The 20,005-nt window shown below is 40.2% G+C and overlaps 1 protein-coding gene and 1 non-coding gene across 4 annotated transcripts in view; both read left to right on the top strand.

Moving 5' to 3' along the window:
• Positions 1 to 20,005, top strand: part of SLC28A3 (solute carrier family 28 member 3) — a 58,975-nt gene that overhangs the window by 11,511 nt on the left and 27,459 nt on the right. For 2 of the 3 annotated variants that reach the window (XM_073880673.1, XM_025851649.2), the window contains exons 2-3: positions 8,411 to 8,506; positions 17,582 to 17,664. In XM_073880673.1, coding sequence (XP_073736774.1) covers positions 8,411 to 8,506; positions 17,582 to 17,664 — 179 coding nt within the window. Of the gene's footprint in view, positions 1 to 2,603; positions 2,744 to 8,410; positions 8,507 to 17,581; positions 17,665 to 20,005 lie in introns of all 3 variants that reach the window. The other variant, XM_073880672.1, reaches the window with a different exon arrangement.
• LOC112808592 (U6 spliceosomal RNA) lies at positions 9,753 to 9,859 on the top strand. The gene has a single exon (XR_003204399.1). It is a non-coding gene; the product is annotated as a U6 spliceosomal RNA (small nuclear RNA).

The following is a 20,005-nucleotide window of genomic DNA, read 5'->3' as shown; positions in this document are numbered from 1 at the left end:
AATCAGAGTGACAAAATTTAATCATAGCCACAGGGAGTTTAGAAATGTACCTTTATTTTGGGAAATCTTGGGCCCCGCTAAAATTCAGAGCCCTATATTTAAAGGAAATAGAGAAGGGGCGCCTGGAAGGTTCAGTCGGTTGGGTGCCCTACTCTTGATTTCAGTTCAGGTCATGATCTCAGGGTCATGAGCCCTATGTCAGGCTTCCTGCTGGGCGTGGAGTCTGCTTGGGATTCTCTCTCCCTCTCCCTCTGCCCCTCCCCCCTGTGCTCTCACTCTCTCGCGCTCTCTCTCTCTCTCTTTAAAAAGAATGGGGAAAACGGAAATAGAGAAGAATAGATATTAGGGACAACTAGCAGTCTTGGCCACAATCTATTTTTCTGTTGGGGTTATAGAATTCAACACATGTTAATCATATCATATTATTTATTATTTTGGTCTTCATTATCCTTACTCTTGTCCATTTGATTTGTCATAGACTGAAAGAGTTATATCAATCTCTTTCTAGATGTGTTTCTAGGTTTCTCCCTCAGTTTCCTCTATGTTAATCTATGCCATTTGTACACAGAGAGTCACGCTTGTCAGAGCATGAGATTGTACTCTGATCATTGTTTCTTTTGGAACACATTAATTGCTTTTTTTAATCTTGTATTCAGCCATGACCACTGCATGTTTTATCTTTCTGAGTCACTGAGTCATTTCCAGGACAGATCCTCCTCAATTTATAATGAGGTTACGCCCCAATAAACCAATCATAAGTTGAAAGTATTGTATGTCAAGAATGCATTTCATATACCTAATCTACCAAACATCATAGCTTAGCCTAGCCTACCTTAAATGTGCTCAGGACACTTACATTAGCCTACAGTTGGGCAAAATCATCTAACACAAAGCCTATTGTATAACAAAGTGTCGAATAGCTCATGTAATGTACTGAGTACTGTGAAGTGAAAAACAATGGTTGGATGGGTACAGAACAGATTGTAAGCATATCAGTTGTTGACCCTAGTGATCTCATGGCCGACTGAGCAAGGTCCAGCATCACACACGAAGATCATACTCCATATCGCCAGCCCAAGAAGAGGTCAAAATTCAAAATTCAAAGTACAGTTTATACTAAATGCACAATACTTTCACAACGTCATCAAATTGAAAGACAGCAGGAGATGTGAGTGTATGGTTGTGTCTGGTATTCCCTCTAATTCAATCAAACCCATTGATCTGTCAGATGGGCTTATTTGTTCTCAGCTCCTCTCAGCATATTTTATGTTGTGCTTTGTAAAAATCTTTTCACTGCACGTTCGCATATTTTTCAATTTTTGTCTGGTTTCTTCTGAAGACATTTTCTGTTTTAATAGTTCCTTTTATAATGAGTTTAAGATTATAAGTAATCACAAAATTAATACATTTTCTAACTTCTGTTATTTTCTTTCCTTCTCTTTCACCACTTGATTTTAGCTGAATATATATTTTAGCATTTACCTTTCTCTCTTAAACACTGCTGCTTATAATCTCTTTCAGCTTCCAGAAATTAAAAGATAAGAAAATTGGCATACTCACTCTACCTTCTACCTTTTCTGTCTCTTCTCCTTCAAGTAAGTTTTCTGAGTATCTTTTCTACATTGTCAGGGGTTAAAATATTTGTAATTTGTTCTGGAATCTTAATCCCTGGATTAAGGTTTTAATTTATTAAACAGATTCAAAACATACTATCATTCCTCTTGCCATAATTTCTCATTAATCTTTTGTTTGGCTGAAGTTCTTCCTCTAGTAGTTTCTCCAAGAAAATCATGGAAACCATATTCTATGAGTACTTGCAAGCTTCAATTTATTTTTATAAATCTAATCATTATAAACCTTCCTCTGATTTTTCTCACTGGATATAGAACCATGCCTTTCCTTACATTCCTATACTTAGGGTTTCCATTTGCCCCTGGTTTACAAAGATCACAAGGGGAGAATGTTACCAGTGTCTTGTGGTCCTGTCTCCTCACACCCAATTCTAAGCTCCTTTCAGAGCATTCAGAGATGACAGAGAATTGTTCCAGGGAAGTGTGATGATGAAACATAGGCTGGCCAGGTCGTCTCCTTAACCCAGTCCACAACCCCACACAGGCCCATAAGAAAAACAGGACCATCTCAGGGAGGAACGGTCTAGCTAGCACCCATGAACTACATTAGGATTCCGTAAACCTGAGACTTGAGGCAGAAGGCCACCTGAGCCAAAAGGGTCACGTGCAAGAGGCAAAGAGCAAAGGCTTCTGGGATACCGCCTTTGAAAATTCAATCCTTCCGAGGCAAAGCCCAGGCAATTTAGAGGAAACATTATAGAGAAAATGGCCTTAAAATTTGTAGACTTTTAAATGTACAAAATAAATAAAGAGGGAGACATTCCCAAACAATGCGAAAGGATCAGATTCACCAAACAGATATTGACTCTTCCATGCCAAATTTCAACCACAGAGAACAAAGTGACTATAAATGCCTGAAAGCCAGCGAGTAAGTAGCAAACTCAACCATAAAATTAACATAAACGTCAACTGACAAAAGTCAATTACTATACATGGCACTAGGTAGGTAATGAATGCTATACTCCTATCCAGTGGTGAACACGGCCTCAAGAAATTAAGCCTGGACATGAACCCAGAAATGACGATGGGACCCAGCCTTTTATCATAATGCAGCACCAATTAATATAGATAATTTGCCAATATTCCTGAAAGCAGTCATCCTAAGATTCATGGTGAGCCACTTCTTTTGATCTAATTGTTGCATTTTGGAATTTTAAGTCACTATTTGAAACAGTTGTTCCAATCTTGTCCCATTCCATGTCCATAGAAATGGACGTAGAAAGGTTAAATTGATCACTTGAAGCTTAAAAAAAATGGAGGTATATTTCTGACAACCTCATTTAGGCATCTAAGGCTTAGAATGTTAGAACATATAGTAACCTTCTTGGAGAAGTAGAGAAAGCAGTCCTGTACCATTTGTCTCTCCTCCAAAATAGTTGTAGAGACACTATTTTAGCTGCACTCTTAACGAGCTCAACAGCCCCCAGGAATATCTTTCCGTTGCAAAACAGTTACCAAGCCCTTCCACACCTGCCATTGTGTTACGCACGTGGTATTCAGCAGAGAACAGGGGACAGAGAATCTGTCTTCTCAGCTTAGAGACTCGGGGTATAATATAGATTGATACAAATTTACACAGTTCCAAGTTTTCCAAATGACATCATAGTCCCATTTTTGCCACAGGTCTTGGGACTTGGACATCCATCGCAATTTTTCAGGCATCACTCCTCAGAATATATCCCACTGACTTTTTCTCAAAAGATTGCTTTAAAGACGTACAGAAATGGGGCGCCTGGGTGGCTCAGTTAGTTAGGCGACTGCCTTTGGCTCAGGTCATGATCCCAGGGTCCCGGAATAGAGTCCCACATTGGGCTCCCAGCTCTTTGGGGAGTCTGCTTCTCCCTCTGGCCCTCTCCCCTGTCATGCTGTTTCTCTCACTCTAATAAAAAAATAAAATCTTAAAAAAAAAAGGTGTACAGAAATGTGAAGATAGAGAGGTAGAAGGATACATACATACATACATACATAGACAGACAGATAGACACATACACACATAAGAAAATAAGCAACTATGATCACCAATCTAAATCTGTTCTAGTGATATAAAGCCTTCCAGCCAAGGTAGATTAGCAAACACTTCACAAAACTTGCTGTGAAATGTCAAGCTCTAGAACCAGGTAAAGATCTTCATTGCGACTCTTCAGAGTCCTTATCAACATCGTATTTGCCTGATGGGCCATTCCCATCTGTCATAAAGTGACATCATTTTTGTCCCATCAAAGGTCAGGACAAAAGTCTCTCCAGGGGCGAAGGTGTTCATTCTCGCCCCAGGCTCAAGCCCATTAATGCTCTCTTGGCAAGACCAGTCATGCAGCCAGAGCGCACCAGGCCAGAGCAGTTTCTGTAAGGAAGATTGAAGAAAGGCTCCCCGGCACAGGGAAACAGTCTGCAGCAGAGAAACCCCAACCACAAAAACTGAGAAATGGAAGCCACATGGTAGAATCAGGGCCACCGTGGGAGGGAGAGACCAAGTAAGCAGAGCAGACACGGTTGCAAGAGAAAGCGCCAGACTAATCATGGAGACAAGACTTGTCCACAAATGCAGGAGGGCCCCCTCCTGCTATCAAAGGAGAGCATCTACTTAAAACCAGTCTGTAGGGTGGGAGGCCCACTACCCTGTTTGAGAAATGACCAAAGCCTCAATATAGTTGAAAAGTGGCCATAAGCATTCTAGGAATCTTTCAGCACTTCTGCCATTACTATCTGGCTGGTGTTTTGTTTTTCTTGTTTTTGTTTTTTTTTTGAGTGTACACAATGTAACACAATGATACACACTGTTACACTAGTTTCAGGTGTACAACATAGGGATTCTGCAAGTTTCTGTACCATGCTATGCTCCCAAGTGTAGCTATCACCTGTTGCCGTACAACGCTATTATAATACCACTGACCCTATGCTGTACCCTTCACCTGTGACTTATTCATTCCATAACTGGAAGCCTATGTCTTCCCCTCCTCTTCAGGTGTTTCATCCATCCCCCCACCCTCTCCCCTCTGGCATCTGGCAGTTTGTTCTCTGTATTTATGGGTCTGATTCTGCTTTTTGTTTATTTATTTATTTGTGGGGTTTTTTGATTCCACATATAAATGAAATCATACAGTATTTGTCTTTCTCTGCCTGACTTATTTCACTAGCATAATACCCTCTAGGTCCATCCATGTTGTCCCAAATGGCACAATTTCATCCTTTTCTATGGCTGTGTGATATTCCATTCGCTATCAGTATAGACCCTATCTTCTTTATCTATTCATCTATTGATGGACACTTAGCTGCTTCCATGTCTTGGCTATTGTGAATAATGCTGCAGTAAAGATGGAGGTGCATGTGTCTTCTTGAGTTTTTGTTTTCTTCAGATAAATATCCAGAGGTGGAATTGATGGATCTTATGGTAGTTCTGTTTTTAATTTTTTGAGGAACTTCTATACTGTCTTCCAGAGCGGCTGCACCAATTTGCATTCCCACCAACAGTACACAAGGGTTCCTTTTTCTCCACATTCTTGCCAACACTTCTTATGTCTTGTCTTTTTTATTCTAGCCATTCTGACTGGTCTTTTAATATCTAGAGTTCAAATCAGGTCTTCTTGTTAGAAGGGGAATTTAATCTGAAAGTGTACTGCTATCTTTTTAGATATCCCTGAGGCCAAAGTGTCCTGGCCCAAGGTCCAAATGCTACAGGCCTGGTACAGTTTGGGTTGGACAGTAAGTTCAGGTCCCATCCCAGTTATTCTGGTTGTATAACCTGAGTCACGCAATCCGCTTAGCTTTGCCTTAGTTTCTTCATCTGTCAAAATGGAGAATGCAGGACTTTAAAGAGTTTAATCCTGTGTCTTGTAACTACTACATAGTATGTCAATGCAGGTGCAAAGAAAAGCAAAAACCAAAAGTAACAAGGGAGAAGCTTATTTCCAGCAGATAAAAGGCAGGACGTGGGTAGTACAGAACTGGAGTGGAAGCACCTGCTCAAGGTTTGCAGAGCCCCAAGTGCCCTGCAACTCACCCCTCTGACATCCCCAGGATGGGGCCCTGGCATTCATGGCCCAGCTGGAACCATCCACACAAAAAGGCAGCAGGACATAGGGGAAAAATGAAAGGAACAAGGAGCACCAGCCATCCCTTAAGGGACATTCCCAAGCTGCCCCACTTAGGGCACCACATCTATTTATATTTCGATTGGCCAGAATCTAGTTAGTGGAAATGCAGCCTCTTTTCGGGGTGGCTATACGTTCAGCTATAATTCTGTAGAAGGGAAATACCACAAATAGATGGGGGGAATGGTTTCAGTAATTTCTTATGTTTTAGAAATTGTACGGTCTAGAAACTGAATGAAAGGAATACATTAAGAAAGAAAGAAAGGAGAAAGAAAGAAGGAAAGAAAGAAAGAGAGAGAGAAAGAAAGAAAGAAAGAAAGAAAGAAAGAAAGAAAGAAAGAAAGAAAGAAAAAGAAAGAAAGAAAGAAAGAAAGAAAGAAAGAAAGAAAGAAAGAAAGAAAGAAAGAAAGAAAGAAAGAAAGAAAGAAAGAGAACCTCTGTTTATCTGTACTCTCTGCAACACCCACTGGGGATCTGTAGTTGCTTGAGCAGCATGGAAAGTGCAGGATCGAAGCCCAGGCACAAGGGACTCCAGGCTCAATAATCTGCCCTTCGGAGGATCTCAAGCCAGAACTGAGTACACCCAGCAAATAACACTAACTAGAGAAATTAAGTGGCTGCTTAGAAATACTCATACACAACACCACAACATTGTCACCCACTCAGTAGAGTGACAAGCTTGCATTTAGAACACAATATTGGTTGTAGTTCAGTGTCCTAAGGTATGTAGTCATCTGTATTAATGTATCTACTTAATATGAATTGCTAAATAGATGTAAAGAAACAAGGAGCTAAGGAGTAATTATGGACCACCATTTCAGGCCCTAGGACTCCAATTTGAAAAGAAGTGATAAAATAAAGCCAAGCAATGTCTCAAGGGTTATTTTTCCAGCACCAATCAACACCCACAATACCCCCATTATTCCTGTTGGAAAATCCTCCAATGGGAAACATTGTTCTTCCTGAACATGTTAAAAAGCCAAGGTGTACACTCTACTAGGGGTAAAATAATCCCATTACATGTTACAAAATACGTCCAGAAATGCCCTTGTCACCACTTCCACCTACTTTGCCCTACCCCCAAAACACACACACACACACACACACACACACACACACACACACACATATCCCTTCCTCTTCCTTGAACTTAAAAAAGGCAGGCCCCTTCCTTGTGCTCCACAAGTTTCAGATTCTGCCACCAGGTGGCAGGAATAATCAAGAATTAGCAGGAATTACCAAGAAGGTTGGGCCGCTCCTCCTGGAACCAGAAAATGTCAGGATTCTGGAAGAGATCACAAGAACACGCAATCGAAACTGTAGTATAGATGGGCAGACTGGGACTGATAAGATGTGACCTACCCAGCATCACACATGTAATTAGGGGCCCCAAAGACCAGCCCCCTCATTTACCTGTGTCTTGTATTTCCACCAACTCATGCTGAGTTTTATTTTTAACTTTTTGTTAGGGAAATTTTCAGCGTCCGTGAAAGTGAGATTCGTAAAATGAGTCCCTAAGTGGCCACCAGACAGCTTCTGCAACTAGCAACACTTTGTCATCTTTCCATACTGTACACAGCGCCCCCTACTGTATTTGTTACCAAATACTCAGATGTACCACATGGCCACACCCGTTAATGCAACATTAAAATCATTGTGGTTCATTCATCCAACAAAGAACTGTTAGCATCTCCTAAGTGTGGAGGACTGTGCTAAAGTAAGATATACAGCCGTAACCAAAAGGTCAGTATGGTAACAAGGCTTTCATGCATAAATCATGCGTGTGCTGGAAGTTAGATTTTATTCATGCTTTATACGCTCTCGTGTTTCGATAGATAGAAAATGCAACCCAGGTCAGAACTGTCATTCTTTTATAGCTCCTTGGGGCCAGTCGGAGATCTAAAGTTAAAATCAAAGTCATACACTTGTTCTTTCAAAGACAAGGTCACAGCTGACAGGCCTAGCAGTGAACATTTCCTAAAAAGCTATAGGGACCTACCTGACACGGTTTATCTATCTTGTTGCCTTACTTGGAATGAAGTAACTGAGGAAGGCAAGTTCGGATGAGATGGGAGAAAGACTGGACCCCCCCCCCCCGCCGGCCCTCACGAAAGGTAAAAGAGAAATGAGCCAGGTGTCTGTCACATCTCGGAACAGCCGCTCAGGGGCGAGGACATTCCTCCAAGAATACAGCTTACTCACTTCCTTAAAGTAAAATCACCACAGCCTGACAAAAGAAGGCATTTTTCTTATTCTCATTACTACCAGAGGTTGCTTTAAACTAAACAAAACACATTTTAGCATCTCAAAATCCAACAACTAAGAAGAAAACTATCTGGCCTACATTTCACTTTATTTTATACATTGGAAGCCTGTGTTATGTGACACACCCTAGTCTCAACTCTGCTTATTATAAAGTCACATGACTTAGACGGGGGCGCCTGGTCCTCCTCTCTCTCTTTCTCAGGCTGGACCACACCATTCCCTCTATCAGAGCAGAGCAAAACAGAAATCATCTGTCTCCTTCTGAGCCCAAGATTCACTGGTTCTTTCTTTATTCAGCTGACGCATCTGAACACCTCATCTTTGCCGCCCCATCCCTCAAAAGTCTTCTAGGTCCCGTTTCTTGAAATAACATTTGGGTTTTTTGGTTCTGAAATTGTATTTTTGCAATCTGTACTTTTTTCTTAGAATGAAGATGACTTTGACGAAAGCCAGAACACATCTGGAAACAACTCACTAAGGTGTAGAGTTGTGCAGAACAGAGAACACAAAGCCGCCAAGCAGGTACTCCGGTGATGCTTGAGTGAATCTATTACCATGGTAACCGCTGTGCAACAGGGATTGAGAGCTGTGGGGACAGAAAGCGGGCGCTCCGCTGGCACTCATAGGAATGAATTAAATGGTAATTAGGATGTGTAAGGCAGAGTCGTGAAGAAAACACACATGCTCAAACAAAGAAATCTTGTGTTGATACACCTGTCCCGAGAGTTTTCCGCTGGGGAGAGTACGTAGGCTTTCTCTGGACACTTCACTAGTACAGATTCCAAGCTCCATCCTAAAGCAAAAAGCACTGGCTTAAACCAAAGCGTCTCAATTTTAAAGCAAGTGAGGCAGATGAAGAAGGTTCTAAGATATGGTTCTAAAACTGTCCATCATGCCCTAGGGTTCCCCAGGGACACCTAAGTTTACAGCAGACTGAGGCACTCTGTCACAAGGCCACTTTTATTTTTTTATATATATATTTAATTCTGGGCAGGAGATCATTTGAAGAAAGCCTTCTGCTGCTAAAAATCCAGCAGATTATCCATGTAGACCATCCTTTTTTTTTTTTTTTTTTTTTTGGTAATTCTGGGTGCCGACTATCAAGCCATTTATTGGAGGGAGTTATTCTCATGATAAAAAGAATAACTTGTTTGAAATAGAAAATGTGATAAATTATTGTAGCAAACTTTGGAAGATAAAAAAAAATTACCTATATAATTCCAGAAAAAAATCAGTGCCTAACATCTTAAAATATGGCCTTTTAAGGCAAATATACACCCACGTGCCCATGTCATGGGCCATGTACGTTCATCGACTGCAACAAATGTACCGCTCTGGTAGAAGACGGTGCTAATGGGAGAAGCTACGCATGAGCTGGGGCAGTAGGTACATGGGAAATTTCTACTTTCCCCTCAGTTTTGCTGGGAACCTGCAACTGCTCTTTAAAAAATGAAGTCTTTTTTTTTATTGTTTCAAAAAACAATCAAAAACAAAAAAAAATTAAATACTTTACTGTTATAAATAAGAATATAAAGAACAAGGAGGAGCCACTGGATTTGGCAACAATGGTCCTTGGATGACCTTGGCAGCAGTCATCTCAGTAGAAGTCTGAGTGAGTAGGATGTGAGGGTCACTAAAAGTAAAGGCAATTCTTTCAAGTGGTTTGTGTGTGAAGGGAAGGAGGGAGGGTAGATGTCCCATGACTATGGGGTCAAGAAGATTCTGTTGTTGTTATTGTCAGTTTTGGTTTGTTTAAAGATGGAGACAGGTACTTGCTTTGGCAGCACATATACTAAAACTGGAACGACAGAAAGAAGATTAGCATGGCCCCCGGACAAGGATGACATGCCTATTTGTGAAGCATTCCCTATTTTTAAAACCAAAAAACATAAGCCAGTTAAAAAATGGGCAGAAGGCATGAATAGACATTTCTTCAAAGAAGACATCCAGATGGCCAACAGACCCATGAGAAGATGCTCAACATCACTCAGCATCAGGGAAATGCAAATCAAAACCACAATGAAATATTACCGCATACCTGTCAGAATGGCCAAAATCAAAAACACAAGAAACGACAAGTGTTGGCAAAGATGGGGAGAAATAATGAATCGTTGAACACTACATCAAAAACTAATGATGTGCTATATGCTGGCTAACTGAACTAAATAAATAAATAAGTTAATTAATTAATTAATAATTAATTAAATTTCTTAAAGAAGATGGGGAGAAAAAGGAACCTTCGTGCACTGTTAGTGGGAATGCAAACTGGTGCAGCCACTGTGGACAAGAATATGGAGGTTCTTCAAAACTTTAAAAAATAGAACTACCCTGTCCGCTGGGTATTTACCCAAAGAATACAAAGGGATACATGAACCCTTATGTTTATTGCAGCATTATCTACAATAGCCAAACTATGGAAGCAGTCCAAGTATCCATCGATAGATGAATGGATAAAGAAGAGGTGATATATATATATATATATATATAGGAATATTATTGGGCTATAAAAAAGAATGAAATCTTGCAATTTGCAACAACATGGATGGATCTAGAGAGTATAATGCCAACTGGAATAAGTCAGTCGGAGAAAGATAAATACTATATGATCTCACTCATATGTGGAATTTAAGAAACAAAACAAATGAAGAAGAAAAGAGATAAACCGAAAAACAGACTTAACTATAGAGAGGTGGTTACCAGAGGGGAGGTGGATGGGGGGGTGGGTGAACTAGGGGAAGGGGGATTAAGAGCACACTCATATGATGAGCACTGAGTCATGTAGAGAATTGTTGAAGACTATATTGTACACCTGAAATTAATATAAAACTGTATGTTAATTTTATTAAAATTAAAAATTTTTAAAGAAAAAAGTGTACCAATCTGATAGGTAAAAACAAACAAACAAACAAATAAATAAAGATGGGAACTATTTGGGGGTGGAAAAAGAACAGTTAATGCCAGACATTCCATAGGCAGTAGGTAACTTCAAATTTCACTGTAAGAAAATAATAATTATGATTATTTAAATAAAATATTTGTCAAACTTTAACATATTGGCTAAGCTAGGTGTTAGATGGGAATGAAATGAATAAGGCTCCTGTATACCCCTGTCCTCAGCAGCTGCAGCTTGGACTCCACTGGCCTCTTTTTCTATTACCCTCCACCTTCCTAATTCCTTGGATCCAGCCCAGAAAATGAAGGTAGTCTAAATGAAACATGTAATGGAATTTGGCATCAAAGGACTATATGATCTTTGAGAATCCTTTTAGCTCAGAGACATGCTTATGACTTAATTTATTTTATTTTATTATTATTTTTAGAGCGGGGGTTGGCTAAAGGGAGAGAGAGAATCTTAAGCAGGCTCCACGCCCAGTGCAGAGCCCAATGCAGGGGTCAGTCTCACAACCCGAGCCAAAATTAAGAGTCAGACACTTAACAGACTGAGCTACCCAGGTGCCCCGCTTATGACTTATTTCTGAGTTCTAGCAAAGTACAGAGAATCACTGGCTACCTGGGATATGACAGAAAATATAAACTGAGATATGGCATTATCCCTCTTAGAGCACGTTCAAAACTGCTCCACCTCTGCATACTTCCTTGCCACCCTCCCTTGCCATGCTTACAATAGCTGGACCTATTTGAAACATTATTGCAAAATGTTGGATGGATATTTAAAAGTTTGAACAGCACATAGAAAGATAGCCCAGGTATATACTTCACTCCATTAATTAGAGCAAGGGCTCACTGAGAAAGGGAAATACATCCAAACTTTAGCCCACTGATAGAAGGACCCTAGTTCTCAAGGGAAAGTTTATCAGCTCTTGAAGATACTGGGCTCGTGCTCACATCTGCAGACCAAGCCTTGGGCTGCCAGGAAAATAAGCCAGCTTTGGTCTCAGTCCTTTGGAAACCAGGGCTGGCAGAGTATAAAAGGAGATTTAGGTGTAGGGTTAGATTGTGTATTTGGGACCTTTCTTGTTTCTTAAGAAAAGCTTGTATTGCTATATACTTTCCTCTTAGGACCGCCTTTGCTGCATCCCAAAGATTTTGAACAGTTGTGTTCTCATTTTCATTGGTTTCCATGAATTTTTTTAATTCTTCTTTAATTTCCTGGTTGACCCATTCATTCTTTAGTAGGATATTCTTTAGCGTCCATGTATTTGAGTTCTTTCCGACTTTCCTCTTATGACTGAGTTCTAGTTTCAAAGCATTGTGGTCCGAAAATATGCAGGGAATGATCCCAGTCTTTTGGTACCGGTTGAAACCTGATTTGTGACCTAGGATGTGATCTATTCTGGAGAATGTTCCATGGGCACTAGAGAAGAATGTGTATTCCGTTGCTTTGGGATGGAATGTTCTGAATATATCTGTGAAGTCCATTTGGTCCAGTGTGTCATTTAAAGTCTTTATTTCCTTGTTGATCTTTTGCTTAGATGATCTGTCCATTTCAGTGAGGGGGGTGTTAAAGTTCCCTACTATTATTGTATTGTTGTCAATGTGTTTCTTTGATTTTGTTATTAATTGGCTTATATAATTGGCTGCTACCATGTTAGGGGCAGAGATATATAAAATTGTTAGATCTTCTTGTTGGATAGACTCTTTAAGTAGGATATAGTGTCCTTCCTCATCTCTTATTATAGTCTTTGGTTTAAAATCTAATTTGTCTAATATAAGGAGTGCCACCCCAGCTTTCTTATGATATCTATTAGCATGGTAAATGACTTTCCTCCCCCTCACGTTAAATCCGGAGGTGTCTTTGGGTCTAAAATGAGTCTCTTGCAGACAGCATATTGATGGGTCTTGTTTTTTTATTCAATCTGATACCCTGTGTCTTTTGATTGGGGCATTTAGCCCATTTAAATTCAGGGTAACTATTGAAAGATATGAATTTAGTGCCATTGTATTGCCTGTAAGGTGACTGTTAATGTATATTGTCTCTGTTCCTTTCTGGTCTATGTTACTTTTAGTCTATCTCTTTGCTTAGAGGACCCCTTTCAATATTTCTTGGAGGGCTGGTTTGGTATTTGCAAATTCTTTTAGTTTTTGTTTCTCCTGGAAGCTTTTTATCTCTCCTTCTATTTTCAGTGACAGCCTAGCTGGATATAGTATTCTTGGCTGCATATTTTTCTCCTTTAGTGCTCTGAATATATCATGCCAGTCCTTTCTGTCCTGCCAGGTCTCTGTGGATGGGTGTGCTGCCAATCTAATGTTTCTACCGTTGTAGTTCACAGACCTCTTGTCCCAAGCTGCTTTCAGGATTTTCTCTTTTTCTCTGAGACTTGTTTTACTATTAGATGTTGGGATGTTGACCTATTTTTATTGATTCTGAGGGGAGTTCTCTGTGCCTCCTGGATTTTGATGCCTGTTTCCTCCCCCAAATTAGGGAAGTTCTCCGCTATAATTTGTTCCAATATACCTTCTGCCCCTCTCTCTCTTTCTTCTTCTTCTGGGGCCCCAGTTATTCTAATATTGTTTCATCTTATGGTACCACTTATCTCTCAAATTCTCCCCTTGTGATCCAGTAGTTGTTTATCTCTCTTTTTCTCAGCTTCTTTATTCTCCATCATTTGGTCTTCTATATCACTAATTCTCTCTTCCTAGCAGTTAGAGCCTCCATTTTTTTTATTGCACCTCATTAATAGTCTTTTTTATTTTGAGTTGGTTAGAGTTTAGTTCTTTTATTTCTCCAGAAAGGGATTCTCTAGGATCTTCCATGCTTTTTTCAAGCCCAGCTAGTATTTTTATAATCGTCATTTTGTTCAGTTTTTTCTTTCTTTCTTTCTTTCTTTATTTGAGAGAGAGAGAGTAAGCAGGAGCAGGGGGAGGGGCAGAGGGAGAAGAAGGCTCCCCGATGAGCAGGGAGCCCAATGAGGGACTCGATCCCAGGACCCTGGGATCATGACGTGAGCTGAAGGCAGATGCTTAACTGACTGAGCCACCCAGGTGCCCTATAATCATCATTTTGAACTCTAGTTCCGACATCTTACTAATGTCTATATTGATTGGGTCCCTGGCAGTCGGTACTGCCTCTTGTTCTTTTTTTTTTGAGGTGAATTTTTCCATTTTGTCATTTTGTCCAGAGAAGAATAGATGCCTAAACCCAGCAGGAGAAGAGAAATAATAAAGATCAGAGCAGAAATCAATGAACTAGAAACCAAAAGAACAATAGAACAAATCAACAAAATGAGGAGCTGGTTCTTTGAAAGAATTAATAAGATTGATAAACCCCTGGCCAGATTTATCAAAAAGAAAAGAGAAAGGACCCAAATAAAGAAAATCATGAATGAAAGAGGAGAGATCACAACCAACACCAAAGAAATACAAACAATTATAAGAACATATTATGAGCAACTCTATGCCAGCAAATTAGATAACCTGGAAGAAATGGATGCATTCCTAGAAATGTATCAACTACCAAAACTGAACCAGGAAGAAATAGAAAACCTGAACAGACGTATAACCACTAAGGAAATTGAAGCAGTCATCAAAAATCTCCCAACAAACAAGAGCCCAGGACCAGATGGCTTCTCAGGGGAATTCAACCAAACATTTAAAGATGAATTAATACCTATTCTTCTGAAACGGTTCCAAAAAATAGAAATGGAAGGAAAACTTCCAAACTCATTTTATGAGGCCAGCATTACCTTGATCCCCAAACCAGACAAAGACCCCATCAAAAAGGAGAATTACGGACCAATATCCCTGATGAACATGGATGTAAAAATTCTCACCAAAATCCTAGCCAATAGGATCCAACAGTACATTAAAAAGATTATTCACCAGGACCAAGTGGGATTTATTCCTGGGCTGCAAGGTTGGTTCAACAACTTCAAATCAATCAATGTGATACAATACATTAATAAAAGAAAGAACAAGAACCATATGATCCTCTCAATAGATGCAGAAAAGCATTTGACAAAGTACACCACCCTTTCTTGATTAAAACTCTTCCCAGTGTAGGGATAGAGGCTACATACCTCAATATCATAAAAGCCATCTATGAAAACCCACAGTGAGTATCCATTCTCAATGGGGAAAAACTGAGAGCTTCCCCCCTGAGGTCAGGAACACAGCAGGGATGTCCACTATCACCACTGCTATTCAACATAGTATTAGAAGTCCTAGCCACAGCAATCAGACAACAAAAAGAAATCAAAGGCATCCAAATTGGCAAAGAAGAAGTCAAATTCTCACTGTTTGCAGATGATATGGTACTTTATGTGGAAAACACAAAAGACTCCACCCCAAAACTGCTAGAACTCATACAGGAATTCAGTAATGTCGCAGGATATAAAATCAACCCATAGAAATCAGTGGCATTTCTATACACCAACAACAAGGCAGAAGAGAGAGAAATTAAGGAGTCGATCCCATTTACAATTGTGCTCAAAACCATAAGATATATCTAGGAATAAATCTAACCAAAGAGGCAAAGAATCTGTACTGAGAAAACTATAAAATACTCATGAAAGAAATTAAGGAAGACACAAAGAGATGGAAAAACGTTCCATGCTCATGGATTGGAAGAACAAACATTGTGAAGAGGTCAATGCTACCTAGAGCAATCTACACATTCAATGCAATCCCCATCAAAATACCATCAACGTTTTTCAAAGAAATGGAACAAATAAACCTAAAATTTGTATGGAACCAGAAAAGACTCTGAATAGCCAGAGGAATGTTGAAAAAGAAAAGCAAAGCTGGTGGCATCACAATTCCAGACTTCAAGCTCTATTATAAAGCTGTCATCATCAAGACAGTATGGTACTAGCACAAAAACAGACACATAGATCAATGGAACAGAATAGAGAGTCCAGAAATGGACCCTCAACTCTATGGTCAACTAATCTTTGACAAAGCAGGAAAGAATGTCCAATGGAAAAAAGAGTCTCTTCAACAAATGGTGTTGGGAAAATTGTGCAGCCACATGCAGAAGAATGAAACTGGACCATTTCCTTACACCACACACAAAAATAGACTCCAAATGGATGAAAGACCTAAATGGGAGACAGGAGTCCATCAAAATCCTAAAGGAGAACACAGGCAGCAACCTCTTCGACTTCAGCTGCAGCAACTTCTTCCTAGAAACATCGCCAAAGGCAAGGGAAGCAAGGGCAAAAATGAACTCTTGGGATTTCAAGATAAAAAGCTTTTGCACAGCAAAGGAAATAGCCAACAAAACCAAAAGACAACTGACAGAATGGGAGAAGATATTTGCAAATGACATATCAGATAAAGGGCTAGTATCCAAAACCTATAAAGAACTTATCAAACTCAACACCCAAAGAACAAAGAATTGAATCAAGAAATGGGCAGAAGACATGAATGGACATTTCTGCAAAGAAGATATCTAAATGGCCAACAGACACATGAAAAAGTGCTCAACATCGCTTGGCATCAGGGAAATCCAAATCAAAACCTCAATGAGATACCACCTCACACCAGTCAGAATGGCTAAAATTAACAGGTCAGGAAATGACAGATGTTGCCGGGGATGCAGAAAAGGGGAACTCTCCTACACTGTTGGTGGGAATGCAAGCTGGTGCAGCCACTCTGGAAAACAGAATGAAGGTTCCTCAAAAAGTTGAAAATGGAGCTACCCTATGACCAGCAATTGCACTACTGGGTATTTACCCCAAAGATACAAATGTAGTGATCCGAAGGGGTACATATACCCCAATATTTATAGCAAAATGTCCACAATAGCCAAACTATGGAAAGAGCCCAGATGTCCATCAACAGATGAATGGATAAAGATGTGATACACACACACACACTCACACACACACACACACACACACACACACACACACACTGGAATATTATGCAGCCATCAAAAAAAAAAACCAAAATCTTGCCATTTGGAACAATGTGGATGGAACTAGAGAGTATTATGATAAGCTAAATAAGTCCATCAGAGAAAGACAATTATCATATGATCTCACTGATATGAGGAATTGGAGAAATAAGACAGGATCACAGGGGAAGGGAGGGAAAAAGGAAACAAGATGAAACCAGAGAGGGAGACAAACCATAAGAGACTCTTAATCTCAGGAAACAAACTAAGGGTTGCTGGAGTGGAGGGGGGTGGGAGGGATGGGGTGGCTGGGTGATGGACACTGGGGAGGGTATGTGCTACGGTGAGCGCTGTGAATTGTGTAAGACTGATGAATCACAGACCTGTACCCCTGAAACAAATAATACATTATATGTTAATAAAATATTAAAATGCTAAAAAAGGAGATTTATGCAGCCTCTGATATTAAGTTCATTTAGCTCATGCCTGAAAACAGCAGGGGTTGAATGACTGCAGTACAGACAGAAGCAAAAAGTAGAGATATAAGCCTATTCCCTAAAGAAAAAGAGGAAACCCCAAAAGCTCTTTTGGAAGAAAAAGGAGAGAGAAGTGTGATCCTGGACTTTTTGTGATAAAGGGGAAAATGTCTGCAGAAGTAGATAATAGGAGCTATCTTCTAGCATAATAATTTTAAAAGAGCTTTTGTCAGTCCTTTGCCAAAATTCTGAGCAAAAGAGATGAGGGTCCATTATGCCCCAGATTCTCATTATTCCATTTCTGCTGCAACGTTTGATTTCCAGGACGAAGAGCAAGTCACCATTGAGCAGGATTCTTTAAGAAACAAAGAAGATGAGGAGGATGATCCAGAGACACATCAAAAAGGGTACAGGCTTAAACCAGAGAAGTAACCATACTGACCTCCTATTTGGTTTTGCCACTTTGTTTTATCCTCATCTAATTTTAAACATTTATTATTATCATTTATTATCTATTACCACCACTACCACCAATCCCCTTTCCCTACTACCGACCCAACACCATTTTCAGAAAAATTAATGCTCTATGATAATCACCGTGGTAAATTCAAACTGCTGATGTCTTGGGAACCCAATATCCAAGACAGTCTTCTAATTAAAGGCATAAATTACCAACTAATTGCTCCAGTCCATGCAAAAGTAGTTAATTCATCTTCTCAATGTCAATCAATAAGCAATTGATTTCTCAAAACCCAATCCACATTAAGTCCCAACAAACTTGCTCTTACATTGTAGTATCCTGAAGGTATTCCAAGTCCTTATTGCCCCATGAGGTAAGAGAGGCAAATTGTTTTCTTTATTTTTTGGACGAGAGAAATGAAGCTCAGAGAAGTGACCTACTCAAGGTTAGTCAGCTAGCGAGGAACAAAGCTAATTTAACAATTTCAGCTTCTGATTCTTAGTCCAAGATTGTCTGGTGTGTCATAACACTCAAGTATTTGTCAAGTTTCTGAATGCCCATTTAAATTTTATTTAAATTTCTATGTCTCCGAGGAACTTTGTTTTTATGCATCAGAAGGTATCTCTGGAGTTGGTGAGAATTAGGATTAAAAGCTCTTGTCACAATCCAAAATACTCACTGCCTCAGAAACCTGAGCTTAGTCCCATCTTTCATTTTACTTTATGGATCTCTGACCCCAAGGGCTGAGAAATTCTCTTGGGTGGGCAGAGGTACTCAGGTTTCCCCTAATGTTAATGGGATAGAAGCAATCACCAGGAGGACAGAAGTGGTCTAGTCAAGATAACCAAATGGCTGAAGCCTCTATTTTGAGCTACTTTACTTTATGCAGGGTGAGATTGATGTCTTGGACCACATACATTCTGTGCAATTAAAGAATCTGATGAATCCAACCTAAAGTACATGAATGTGCTCAATTCAATGTTGCCCTCCACCTCTGCCACTTTGAAACACTATCAGAAATTGAAGATGATGGATCATCAACCTTTCCTAAATTCAACCATGAAAACTTAGTCTTTACTGAATTTTTATTTCCTCCATATCTTCTGGATCAGTATTTCTAATTCACTAACAGACATAACACCAAAGTTTTCATAAAGTAAGACTCATCATTACTATGTGTGATATGCTCTCATACATCCTAGTCTTTCTTATTAAAGAAGGGTGTCCCGCACTGTGCTCTTCATAATCCACTGATGGGTCCCAACCCACAGTGGTAGAATACTATTCCAGATAAGCAACACACACTACCACTTCATTTATCTGGTAATTCAACAAATGCCCATCAAGCAGCCTCATCTCCAAGGGTCCTAGTGCAACCAGGCTCACATCTGTTCTCCAGGAAGTTAGCCAGTCAAGACTTCATCACAAAATATGATCAAAGAAGACAGTAGGAGTAAAGCACAGAGGAATGCCTCTGTCCGAGGAGATGCAAGGTGTTGTAGGAGTGAGGGGCTTGGGCTCCATTCTGAAACTTGCAGGGGTTGCCAAGACTTGGACACACAGGAATAGCTGCTGCGAGGTGGAGAAGTGGAGGGGAGGTCCCAGCTCAGGGTTGAGTCCTTTGAGATCCTGGAGATGAGGAATCTCCTCTAGGGACTAGAAATGGCAATGATTAAATGTGTGAATAAATTCCTTCCTCCAGTGGGAGAAGAGGTCTCCATTAGAAGGGGCACTGAGGAAAGAGGTGAGTGCAGGGAAGCCAGATTGCAGGGCAGGAATGGAGGGAACCAGGAGCACTCCAGGAAAAGTAGAGGACAGCCACTGTGTGTATGGCCCTGAGGCCCCTCCAAACTCACTCACTGATGGACACCGTCCTCCCCAGCAGAAGTGATTGGACGCATATATTGTTCACTCACTACCCACCACCCCCTAACAAAGCTCTGGACAGAAACAAAGGCATGCCAACAATGCCAGAACTTTCTGGAAAGCTATATTACAACCTGCTGGCTGGCAGCTCTGAAATCCACAAAATCCTTCTTTATATTTCAAGCACCCAGTGAAGTCTGTCAGTCTCCCACTAAAACATACGGTAAGCCAGCACAGGGAACAACCTGCTTACTCAAACTTTGTGAGACCAGAAGGGTTTCTAAAATCAACATTTCATAACTGTGGCTTAAAAGCTATCAGAGGCCCTCAGAGTCCAGTGAGAAACACTCTCATCTTATGATTTATTTTCGGCTTTTGTTTAGTTACCAGCTCCCCTGCTCTGTTTCCAGAAGCACGTTTTC

Source organism: Callorhinus ursinus, unplaced genomic scaffold (assembly GCF_003265705.2).
Source record: "Callorhinus ursinus isolate GAN/ISIS: 27379988/994484 unplaced genomic scaffold, GSC_fseal_2.0 scaffold39, whole genome shotgun sequence".
NCBI classification, from domain to species: Eukaryota; Metazoa; Chordata; class Mammalia; order Carnivora; family Otariidae; genus Callorhinus; species Callorhinus ursinus.
This window is presented reverse-complemented; position numbering and strand designations above follow the sequence as displayed.